We start from the raw sequence: 12,272 nt of genomic DNA on the forward strand, positions 1-12,272 counted from the left end.
GCTAGTGCCCCTTTTAAATTTAAATTTTGTTATATACTTTTTTAATTTTTTATGGTTTTAAAAATTTTACTATAGATTTTTAACATTTTGTCATGTTCTACATTTATATTTCATGAATTTTTTAATTTTACCTGAAATTTTTTTCTGTTTAATAATTATATATGTCGTTAAAAGAAAAATCAGTAGAATCAAAAGATAACTTTAAGTTAGTGGTGGCTGTGACGTCAACTTATCAATTGGTTGGTTTATTACTATCATATCATTGCTCAGGTTAAAGACTAAAATCCAAAACATTATTTTAACCCACTTTATTAATTATTTTTAGTTCTAATAAACTTATTTATTACAGTAAACATTAAGGTTTGGTCAACCTAATAACATTTTGAACTCTAATACGTAGAGATTAATTTTATATATCGTGTTTGAGTTTTGTTCCTATTTTTGTTATTTATCTTTTTGTGATTAAACATCCAAATTCCCTTTAGTTATAAACATCATTTGTCCTATAAGAATTTAAGGTGTTCTATCAACCAAAAGATTTTGGGTCTAAGTCTCACGATATATATGCGATTAATTGTGTGCTGTGTGAATAGTTTTCTAAAAATGTACATGATGATAATTAAACTATACTCTTAATGCTCGACCCATGTACGCAAAAACCATAAGCTAGCCAAACTCGTTCACATAAAAGTATCTGGTAAGCAATGTTGTGTGGCCGAGTTGGGTTCTCTCTCTATGGCAGAACGGGGGAAATATGCGTATTGATCGAACTAAGTTATCAGTTAAAATGAAAATAAAAAAAGTGAGATTCAAAGAGTCACAAGGGAATGAATAATATTTACTGATTTCTGCTAATGGAAATCATGATGCTAATCGGTTAGTATACAAGACTATGTATATATTTGGTTGAATTATGAAACAAGCATTCATAATTCAAGTAAGTTGATCATATATTGTGATGTAGGTTAATTAGTGGGTACACCAACTGGGTTGAACCATTTTATGTTAGTAGCCAGACCATCAGCCATGGCCCATGAACCAAAACCTACTTTGCCAACCTCAAAACAACCCACTCTATCTTCTCTATATAAGAGCCTCTTGTTTCTAACATTTCCATAAGTCATTCTTTCACTTAAACATACTAACCATAACGTCGTTGACAATGAAGCGTGTGCTCAGCAATGTTACTAGCACCACATTTCGCTCTTTCTTCTTACTGAGCTTGTTGTTTCTCATTGCAAGTTTGAGCACTTTAGCAAATGCAAAAACTCACAACTATGACTTCGTCGTATGAGTTCTTATTTAAAGCTCTTTCTTTGCATAATGTGCTTATAATAGTTATTCTATATATGTTGAAGTATTTTATATAATGGTAGTTGTTTCATTTTTGTTTAGGTTCAAGCAACAAAAGTTAAGAGACTATGCAAAACTCATAATTCAATCACAGTTAATGGCCAGTTCCCGGGTCCAACCTTAGAAGTGAACAATGGCGATACTTTAGTGATACATGTTACAAACAAAGCTCGATATAATGTCACAATTCATTGGTATGACCATATGCAAGTGAATATAGTCTTTGATGAAAGGGATTTATTATCAGTATATAAATGTCATTCTCACTAGTGTTATTTATTATGTTCTTGGCATTTTAGGCATGGTGTTAGACAAATAACGACTGCATGGGCAGATGGACCCGAGTTCATCACGCAATGCCCGATTAGACCAGGAGGTAGTTACACTTACAGGTTCACAATTTCAGGACAAGAAGGAACATTGTGGTGGCATGCACATAGCTCGTGGCTTCGAGCCACAGTTTATGGTGCTATTATTATCCACCCAAAAGAAGGATATACTTATCCGTTCCCTAAGCCACATCGTGAATCTGTCATTGCTCTTGGTATACAACTTATTCACATAGCTAATGTGCATTTTACAAAATTCAAAACTGATATACCTGACATTAAGATTATTATGATGATCAGGTGAATGGTGGGATGCTAACCCGATAGATGTTATAAGAGAAGCCACAAGAACCGGAGCAGCTCCAAATGTTTCTGATGCGTATACCATCAATGGACAACCCGGTGATCTCTATAAATGCTCTAGCAAAGGTTTGCTTCTATAATACATACTGTCACATGAATAAGTCTGACAATATGAATACGATTGACTTGAGAGGCTTTTTTCATTAAAAATATACTTTGGGTCACTCTCAACCCATTTGACCTGTTACTTTCTTTTGGCTAGTATCTTGAGATAAATCGACTCATTTATAAGTAATGAGTGACTCTACAAGACGCTATGAAGATATAGGAGAATAATTGATCTCTTAGTTGACTCTTACAGTTTTAAATGAGATATTATTGTGCTGTAAGTACTTTCATCATTCTACTAAAAGACGAATTTTTTCTAAACGCAGATACGGTCAAAGTACCGATTAATTCAGGAGAGACAAGCCTCCTTAGGGTCATCAATTCAGCCTTGAATCAACAACTTTTTCTGAAAATTGCCAACCACAAACTTACTGTGGTAGGAGCGGATGCTTCTTATGTAAAACCCTTCACAACCACAGTTCTCATGCTTGGACCGGGCCAGACCACAGATGTACTAATCAAGGCCAACCAGCCAGTAGGGCGATATTACATTGCTGCACGAGCTTATGCCAGCGCACAAGGTGCTCCATTCGATAATACCACCACCACCGCCATCTTGGAGTACAAAAACACAACTTCCAAGCCCATTATGCCAGCTCTCCCGGCATACAATGACACTGCAACTGCCACTGCTTTCACCACCAGCTTCAGAAGTCTGGAAAAAGCTCTGGTTCCCACTAAAATCGATCACAATCTCTTCATTACCGCAGGACTTGGAATCAACCAATGCCCTCCAAAAACCCGGGCAAGAAACTGTCAGGCCCCAAATGGGACCCGCTTCACCGCTAGCATGAACAACGTGTCTTTTGTACTCCCATCTAATTTTTCCTTGCTTCAAGCATATCACCAAAAAATTCCGGGAGTTTATACCACTGACTTCCCTGCAAAACCTCCAGTGGCCTTTGATTATACTGGTAATGTAAGTCGCTCTTTGTGGCAGCCCACTCGTGGAACGAAAGTCTATAAGATGAAATATGGGTCAACGGTGCAGATAGTGTTGCAAGGGACAAACATCTTCACAGCTGAGAACCACCCAATCCATCTTCATGGATATGATTTCTATATACTTGCAGAAGGATTTGGAAACTTTAACCCAAAAACCGACACTGCTAAATTTAACCTTGTAGATCCACCTCTTCGAAATACAGTTAGCTTACCTGTCAAAGGGTGGGCTGTTATTCGATTTGTTGCTGACAATCCAGGTAAAGATTGGGAAGTACATATATACATTGGGTCAGGCAGGCTGGGTAAAAAGTCAAAACGGGTAAATTTGTACAACTCAAACTGATTTCGGTCGGGTTGCCCCAATACACTTTCCTAGAAAAATGTTGAACATTCTATCGATTGTCATCACAAAAACTAAATTTATTCAACAATAATCTAATCTTTAGAGGAAAAACAATTTACAAAGTCTTAAGTAATAGAAGTAATTTTGGATGACCCATTTGACCAATTTCCTTTTAACAGTTTTCCTTGCCAGATATAAAACACAACCCATGGAACCCATTGAAAAGTTAACAATGTTCTTCTTTATTTCCTCAGGTACCTGGATTATGCATTGCCACTTAGACGTTCACATTGGGTGGGGTTTGGCCACCGTATTCATTGTAGAAGATGGACCTGGGCCAATGCAAAAGTTGGAGAAGCCACCAGCAGATTTACCAGTGTGTTGAAATCATTGACCGACAAATTATAAAGCACAAGCTAACATTTTGTCATCTAAATTTATAAGGGTTATATGTATCCCTTCTCCCACATTGGGTCTAGTTTCTATCTTTGTTTATGATTCTTCCCTATTGTTTTGCAATTCATTTTTTCCTGGCATTTGTCATTTGTAGTAGTCTGCATGTATGAAAACTAGTGATGGACTTGGCAGATAAACATCTTGTACTTTTTAATCAGAAATCAAACGCGTACCAACATTTGATACATGTCTTATTTGTTATTGTACGACAAAAATAACTAAGATAATGTGTATACTTGTGACATCACAATCAGATTATCATAAGAAAGTATGTGAACAATGTTCAAAACTGCAAGTGAAAAGGGACAAGTATAGCTACTGATTAGTCGAACATCATGCATAAAAAAAAATTTGACTTTAAATTTTTGAGTGTTCACTAAATGCAGTGTCAAAGCTTTTCCGACTACATTATAAGTAGCAAAGGCAAAAAAGATCTTCCATGATTTGGTTAACACAAATATGACAGTAATCATACTTGTAAGTTTCATGTCCTCTTTGGAATGAAGAACATAGAGGTACATCCGTACAGGGCCATAGAAAGGACGATCTGGTTCATGTAAAGTCATCGTTTCATAAGCTTTTAGGATCCAACTTTCAAAAAGCTGCTCTTAAAGCAAAGGACATAGTTATTCATTGATCACTACAATTAAAATCATGATTTTAGTCATTTTACACTCTATAGGATCTAAAAGTGTTTAGCTTACATAGTTTCGTATTAAAAGTTTGTTAGTTTAGAACTACTCGTTTTTTCTTTACCTTCGTTTTCACCAAGTACAATCCGGGATTCCAGTCTAACTATGCAATTGTTGAAGCAGGGACAGATCAACTATAAATTTAGTCTTAACTTATATAACTTGAGCAATGAGCCGACATCTATATATGGCTTGTAAGAATTGCATAGATCGTGGTAGGCCGGTATTATCACCAGAACGGTAGAACGTTATTTTCCCTTTTTACAATATATTTTCTTTCACGTTTTTTTCTCTTTTCAGAATGGTTTTGCAGGTCAAATATAAGCTTTCCAGTGACGGATTTGAGATGAATCTAATTATTTAGATCATGACCAAGTCACAAGGTTTAAACAAGTATGCATAAATATATTTTTTTGATAAGTTATTATATGTATTGAACCATGATATAACTTTATATGAAATGTTTTTAGTTTTTTACCTAAATGGATAACCGACTCATTATTAGTCACTCATTGACTGGAATGGACTTATGGGATTGTTTGACACTTTGACATAGATGGATAGACATTCTAGCTGCAACTACTTCAACGTTGTTTAACGATATATTTCAATACATGTAATACTCGGATAAGATGTGACAAAAAACACAAAAAGGAATGATCAAGCTATGTATGTATATAAATGTATCTTTGTCATTGATAACTAACTTTGTTACTTAATTCCTAATCTAACAACATCTCACCTAAGCATGACTTTGTTTTCAGATATATTCAATATTCATATATCAAAAAACTCAAAACATATATGTAAGTTACTTGTAATTATGAATCACTTTGTGCAAGTAAAACTTTGACAATAAAAGGAAATAAAGATAAAGTTTGTACATGACTAGTGACCTAAATAAAAGTAGAAGGTTGAAAAGAGAGATTATTGCTCACTCAGGGATGAATTTTCTAAACCCAAAAAACTTTTCTATCAATTCCAAATTCTGGTATTTATTTCCAAATTTGAAATATAAATACCCACCATTGTACCATTTTACTTTCTCCCTCCACAAATCTATTTTAGTATAGTCCATTCGAATGTCCGGATTTTAGAAATAGATTGATAAATTTTTAAAATACCCCTTAATAGTTAAACATAACATTAAAATTGTCACTTCTATGTAAATTATAAACTAACATGGTACTCACTCGTTACAGCGGGTATATCATTAACAGAGTGCGAATGAAAGAAAGAGGGGATATTAAAAGAAAGTTGCATGTGTGTAAATGACTACAAATAAATAAGAGTATTAAACCTGTGTTTCAAAAAAAAAAAAACCACTATTGACTTTACAAGATATCGGGTTCAAATATCTTTACAGAAATAATTTTGGAATGACCCATTCACTAAAATTTTGCTAATTAATTATGCACTTTGATGCGATGATGATGGGAATGAAAAGAGACGAAACAATTTGATTTTTTTTTTAGATTGTGCTTTTTGCTCTATAACATACAATATATGTTTTTAGATACATGTTGTGTTACTTGTGTGTGTATTGTGTTGGTTTAGATCAAAGAATAATTTATTTGGTAGACTTTGAAAGATAGAGAATATAGAAGCTTACACTACATCACGATATATATTTAAGGTGCTTAATATTTTTGAACACCCATTGATAGAATTTACACTAGAGTGACGAACTAATTACAAACATATTTTTACAAACTCATTCTTGACCATTAAAAACAAAGAAAGAAGAAAGAGAACAAATTTTAACATGATTGGTCCGCTTCATAAGTCATATCAATTAGTAAAACTATGTTTGCAATTAGTTTGTACGACGCTATTCCATTTATATATAATTCCGCTATTCTTTTTATATATAATTCATAAGCTTTATTATATTTTAAAAATTAAAACTAAAATAGATGTACTCAATTTTGATTTGAAGGACAAAATGATTATGCGTTTCTCCAATTAGTGGAAGCAATGGACAATTGGACAATGGTTGATAATATTCCTAGGCATGTGAATAATAATATGTAACCTTGAAGTCAACCAATCAATTAGTTAACTGATGATCATTACACTTGTTGGAGGACAAAGACTTAACTCCAAAACATTTTTTACTTTGCTCTAAAATTTTTCAATTAAAATAAACCTTTTACACAATCTAGCAAACTTAATTTATAAAACATCTACGGTTTGGCTTACTCAGTTTCTAATGTATCAATTAAACTGAGATAGCCACACAAAACGGGATGAAGTTTTTCACGTTCAGTAAAGATGATATCTAACATTGTACTTATACCTAATGAAAGAGTATACTTCCTACAAGCTTAAATGTATTTGAAATGGGAAAACACACATAATAGGTATATTTGTTACTATAAATACAAAACCTACTTAAATCAGTAACAAGTACCTTGTATATAAACATCCAATTGGTAAGAGAGGTCTACTGATATCTGTTTAATATAATCATGATGCTAATCTAATCTAGTGAGTCGGGTTAAAAAGCAATCATTCATTGAAATTGATCAAGATTGTGATCTAGCCCATGTAGGTCAGTGGGTGCACCAACCTGTTTGACCTCTGTTTCTTTTGTAGCCTGAGCATCACCCTTGAACCAAAACCTACTTTGCCAACTTTAAACAACTTCCATTATGCCCTCCCTATATAAGAACCTCTTGGTTCCCATAACTCAACAGCACAACAAGTCATTCTTTTATCAAGACATACTAACTGTTGACAATGGACCGTTTGTACAGCAGCATTATTTGCAACACTTTACGCTCTGTCTTTCTGCTTAGCTTATTGCTTCTCTTTTCAAGTTTCACCTCTTTGGCAAATGCAAAGACTCACTACCATGACTTTGTTGTATGTGTTTTGTCTTGATTTTACTCTAGAATTGTGATACATTATATACAAATGCCAGTTTGCTAACTACTTTTTGATTAGGTTCAAGCAACAAAAGTTAAGAGGTTATGCGAAACCCACAATTCTATCACGGTTAATGGGCAGTTCCCAGGTCCAACCTTGGAAGTGAACAATGGCGATACTTTAGTGATACATGTTACAAACAAAGCCCGATATAATGTCACTATTCACTGGTATAAGTTATACTGTATAACCATATGGTCTTCAAAAACAAATCTATTAGAAGATTAATGATAGCATTCTCAGTAGTCAGTAGCACTATTTAATTATGTTTGTAACTTGGTAGGCATGGTGTCAGACAAATGTTAACAGCATGGGCAGACGGACCAGAGTTTATCACACAATGTCCGATCAGGCCAGGGGGAAGCTACACCTACAGGTTCACGATCTCAGGACAAGAAGGAACATTATGGTGGCATGCACATAGCTCCTGGCTTCGAGCTACTGTTTATGGTGCTATAATTATTCACCCAAAACAAGGATATTCTTACCCGTTCCCAGTGCCAAAGTGTGAATCGGTCATTGCTCTTGGTATATAACTTATTCACATAGCTAATGTGCATTTTACAATAATTAAAATTGATATACCTGACATTAAGGTTATTATGATGATCAGGTGAATGGTGGGATGCTAACCCGATAGATGTAATAAGAGAAGCCACAAGAACTGGAGCAGCTCCAAATGTTTCTGATGCTTACACCATCAATGGACAACCTGGGGATCTCTACAAATGCTCTAGCAAAGGTTTGCTTCTATAAAACATATTGGTTCCTTCATTTCTCCCAAACTACGACATGAATAAACAATTTAAATAATTAAAAAGACGGCATATAAAGGTGGCAAAATAGACAGGTCAAATAACGGTCAAAATGGGTACTCTTTGGTATGGGTCTGGCTAAACCTCACACTTTTGATCCCATCTTTTAGTAAACCATTTTGCTTGTCGATTGTCAAATATGGTTTTAAAATATATCACTATTATTTCAATAATAATCTTATAACTTGGATAAAAGCACTAAATATACGCTTAAGGCAACTCTCAAGTATCACCCTGATTAAACCATTTTCCTTTTTGCTTATTATTTCAAGATAAAGCATAACCTCAATCGGTCCATTAAGATGTAGATTGGTCAAAGATGCCAACACTACAATGCAAGGGAAAGTTTAAATATATTTATCGATTGGCATGTATGAAGTTAACTAGATACTTTGTTGATTATGCTTTGATTTTATCTTTTGAATCCAGATACCGTCAAAGTACCCATAAATTCAGGAGAGACGAGCCTCCTTCGTGTGATAAATTCAGCTTTAAATCAACAACTTTTCTTCACCATTGCCAACCACAAACTTACTGTGGTAGGAGCCGACGCATCTTATGTAAAACCATTCACCACCAAAGTCCTCATGCTTGGACCAGGTCAAACCACAGATGTACTCATCAAGGCTGACCAGCCACCGGGCAGATACTACATTGCTGCGAGAGCTTATGCCAGCGCACAAGGTGCTCCTTTTGATAATACGACCACCACCGCCATCTTGGAGTACAAAAACGCAACATCCAAGCCCATTATGCCACCTCTTCCAGCATACAATGACACTGCAACTGCCACCGCCTTCACCACCAGCTTCAGAAGTCTCGAAAAATCACTTGTTCCCACCGAAATTGATCACAATCTTTTTATCACTGCTGGGCTTGGAATCAACCAATGCCCGCCAAAGACCCGTGCTAGAAACTGTCAGGCCCCCAATGGGACCCGTTTCACTGCTAGCATGAACAACGTATCTTTTGCACTCCCGTCCAATTACTCCATACTTCAGGCATATCACCAAGGAATCCCGGGTGTTTTCACCACTGACTTCCCAGCCAAACCTCCGGTTGTCTTTGATTATACTGGTAATGTAAGCAGGTCTTTATGGCAGCCTATTCGTGGAACTAAGGTCTACAAGATGAAATACGGGTCAAGGGTGCAGATAGTGTTGCAAGGTACAAATATCTTCACTGCTGAGAACCACCCAATCCATCTTCATGGATATGATTTCTATATACTTGCAGAAGGATTTGGAAACTTTAACCCAAAAACTGACACTGCAAAATTCAACCTCGTGGATCCACCTCTCAGAAATACAGTTAGCTTACCAGTCAAAGGATGGGCAGTCATTAGATTTGTGGCTGATAATCCTGGTAAGTATGGGAAGCTCCCACATTGGATCAAGCGGGTTGGGTAATGGGTGAAGACAGGTTTGGTGAAAAAGGGATACGGGTCAAAATAGTTCATGTGTGGTTAAAAAACACTTCTTGTCAAAATATTGAAACTTTTTGAGTATATAAAGTAGAATCTAATATTTTGAAGAAAAATGATATAGGATGTTATACATAAGAACGATAATACATTATGAGCAATTTCAAAACAGTTCGACCCGTTTCCTCTTAAGCTGACATTTTTACTTCACCACTTTGACCTGTTAGAAATAAAACATAACCCATTTAAAAGTAAATAGATAGAAAGTTTGCCATTATCGTGTTGCTCAAATTTCTTCTTTATTATTTCAGGTACCTGGATTATGCACTGCCACTTGGATGTTCACATTGGCTGGGGTTTGGCCACAGTGTTTATTGTAGAAGATGGGGCTGGGCCACTGCAGAAATTGGAGAAACCGCCACCAGATTTCCCTGTGTGTTGATATCCACTCCCACTTAGCTAGCATTATGTTGTCTAAATTTATAAGGGCTAATGTCTTCTTCGTATTGGGAAATTTCCTTTTCTAGTTTTTGTTTGTACTAATCAATTTGTTACTCTTCTTTCCTGAAATTTGTTGTTATTCATTAATAGGTAGACAAAAAAAATTGTACTCTGTAATCAAAAATTCAACACAAATATGTGTTTCCAAAGCAATGGCAGATAACCGAGTTTCTTTTAGAATGACAAAACAAACCGATCGATCTATGTCCTCGGGACATGAACCTACAAACGCAAAAATGTGCAGCACCCTAGGTACTGCCAGGCATGCAAAGAGAAGTAAACTATTGTTAGTATTCTACCCAGTAACTATATTTCCCCAATTACTATTGTTGTCTATTGTGCTAACACCAGGGACCTTAGCAACCCTTTGTGACTTCATTGTGTGCCTCACGCCATCAACACTATCCCACTTGTTGATATCAGCATAAACATTTGACAATTGCACGTATGCACCATCATTCTTTGTTTCTAGTTCAACCATCTTACTAGAAGCAAGTTCAGCCAACTCTACATTGTTATGTACTTTGCTAGCGTTCAGCAGAGCTCCCCAAGCTTCCATATGGGCTGGAAATGGCATGCTATAGATGAACTTTAAGGCGTCATCTAAGCGTCCGGATTGACCATATAAATCAACCATACATCCATAATGCTCGACTTGAGGTTCGATACCATACTCTTTTATCATAGATTGAAAATGCTTTAAACCTTCTTCAACCAAGCCCAACACACAACAACCTTTTAAGACCGATGTAAATGTAACCTCATTTGGCTGGATCCCTTCTTGCAACATAAGTTTATAGAGCTCAAGACACTTCTCGCCATTTCCATTCATCGCTAATCCTCCCATGGCACAACTCCACGTATAAACGTTCTTCTCTTTCATCCCCCAAAATACATCCATCGCCATATCAATATCCCCACACTTTGCATACATATGAACAAGCGCACTCCCTAAAGTCAAGTCAATTCTTAGCCTTTCTTCCTCTATATACCTATGTGCATCACGGCCAGTATTCAAATCACTCAACTGCGAACAAGCAGACAACACGGAAACCATTGACACCTCATTAACTTTCAAACCCAACCTCTCCATCTCAAAAAACAATTGCAAACCCTCCAAGGATTCCCCAGCCTTAACATACCCCGCTATCATCGCATTCCACGCCACCACATCTCTCTCGGGCATTTCATCAAACACTTGGCGTGCAAAATCAGTATCTCCCAATCTAGCACAAGCAACCACCATCGCAGTTTGCGTAATCAAATCCGCTTTATTTATATCCTCAAAAAAATCTTTTAACTCCCTTAACAACCCCATTTCAGCATATAAATTAACCAACCCACTTTGAACATGTGGGTCATTATCCAACCCATATTTCAACACAGACCCATGCACAGCCAAGCCTAAATCTTTAACAAAAGCCAACCTCACACAAGACTTTATTAAAAATGTAAATGTATAATTATCTGGGCTCTTATTAAAATGTAAAATCTTTTTATAAAAATGTAAACTTTTTTCAGGATTTGAAGATTTTGAGTAAACCCTGATGAGGGAATTTAATGCAAAAAGAGAAGGATTTTCACATTGGTCTAAAATTTTTACAGAATAATGAATATTGTGTGAGTGTTTTAGTGCAATTGATGCAGCAAATTTGGATACAAGTTCTGGGTCATTTGCAAAACCCTTAACTAATAATTGAGTATGAATTTGGTTGATTTCTTTAAGTGTTTTGCATGTTTCTACTATTGAAATTGTTGGGTTTTTTAAAAAGTTCTTTAAAGCTTGCATTTTTATACAATCGAAAACAATCTTGTTAAAATTAAATTTATCTTAATGACAGTGATTTGGATTATGGAACAACGAAAGGGAGGGGGACATATAACAATAATTAGATAGAATGTCACAAATGGTCCCTCTTTTTGGCAATATTCACACGTCCCGTGCTTTTTATTTTCTGTTAACCATCCCTTGGTTTTACATTTTCATTGTTAATAGTCTCTACTAATAATCGT

At 35.6% G+C, this 12,272-nt stretch overlaps 3 protein-coding genes across 4 annotated transcripts; 2 read left to right on the forward strand and 1 right to left on the reverse strand.

Annotated features, from left to right (window-relative positions):
• The first annotated feature begins 1,152 nt into the window (after positions 1–1,152).
• Positions 1,153–4,059, forward strand: LOC122584567 (laccase-12-like). The gene is made up of 6 exons (XM_043756652.1): positions 1,153–1,288; positions 1,396–1,547; positions 1,653–1,897; positions 1,983–2,111; positions 2,420–3,355; positions 3,696–4,059. Exons 1-6 carry the CDS (start codon positions 1,163–1,165, stop codon positions 3,824–3,826), a joined length of 1,719 nt encoding a protein of 572 aa, XP_043612587.1. The 5' UTR covers positions 1,153–1,162; the 3' UTR covers positions 3,827–4,059.
• A 3,265-nt stretch (positions 4,060–7,324) lies between these two features.
• On the forward strand, positions 7,325–10,200 carry LOC122585791 (laccase-12-like). Its single transcript, XM_043757915.1, has 6 exons — positions 7,325–7,457; positions 7,539–7,690; positions 7,804–8,048; positions 8,134–8,262; positions 8,765–9,700; positions 10,070–10,200. The coding sequence occupies exons 1-6, from the start codon at positions 7,332–7,334 to the stop codon at positions 10,198–10,200; spliced, it is 1,719 nt and encodes a 572-aa protein (XP_043613850.1). The 5' UTR covers positions 7,325–7,331.
• Positions 8,031–12,048, reverse strand: LOC122585790 (putative pentatricopeptide repeat-containing protein At5g40405). 2 transcript variants are annotated; one of them, XR_006321782.1, is made up of 4 exons: positions 10,482–12,048; positions 10,074–10,322; positions 8,871–9,978; positions 8,031–8,305 (listed from the first exon to the last, which is right to left on the reverse strand). XR_006321782.1 is itself a non-coding variant. In XM_043757914.1 (1 exon), the coding sequence occupies exon 1, from the start codon at positions 12,046–12,048 to the stop codon at positions 10,555–10,557; it is 1,494 nt and encodes a 497-aa protein (XP_043613849.1). In that variant the 3' UTR covers positions 10,380–10,554. The 2 variants fall into 2 exon arrangements, 1 of the variants encoding a protein (XP_043613849.1); XM_043757914.1 differs by lacking the exons at positions 8,031–8,305; positions 8,871–9,978; positions 10,074–10,322 and having other exon boundaries at positions 10,380–12,048.
• Positions 12,049–12,272: the final 224 nt, after the last annotated feature.

This window comes from Erigeron canadensis, chromosome 1, assembly GCF_010389155.1.
Source record: "Erigeron canadensis isolate Cc75 chromosome 1, C_canadensis_v1, whole genome shotgun sequence".
Classification (NCBI taxonomy): domain Eukaryota; kingdom Viridiplantae; phylum Streptophyta; class Magnoliopsida; order Asterales; family Asteraceae; genus Erigeron; species Erigeron canadensis.

Bases quoted from the DNA above. Each gene is read 5' to 3' on its own strand.
- LOC122584567 (XM_043756652.1), top strand. From the start codon at position 1,163: ATGAAGCGTGTGCTCAGCAATGTTACTAGCACCACATTTCGCTCTTTC. The intron at 1,289-1,395 runs GTATGAGTTCTT...ATTTTTGTTTAG, and splicing joins CTCACAACTATGACTTCGTC to GTTCAAGCAACAAAAGTTAA. The intron at 2,112-2,419 runs GTTTGCTTCTAT...TTCTAAACGCAG, and splicing joins CTATAAATGCTCTAGCAAAG to ATACGGTCAAAGTACCGATT.
- LOC122585791 (XM_043757915.1), top strand. From the start codon at position 7,332: ATGGACCGTTTGTACAGCAGCATTATTTGCAACACTTTACGCTCTGTC. The intron at 7,691-7,803 runs GTATAAGTTATA...GTAACTTGGTAG, and splicing joins TATAATGTCACTATTCACTG to GCATGGTGTCAGACAAATGT. The intron at 8,049-8,133 runs GTATATAACTTA...TATGATGATCAG, and splicing joins TGAATCGGTCATTGCTCTTG to GTGAATGGTGGGATGCTAAC.
- LOC122585790 (XM_043757914.1), bottom strand. From the start codon at position 12,048: ATGCAAGCTTTAAAGAACTTTTTAAAAAACCCAACAATTTCAATAGTA.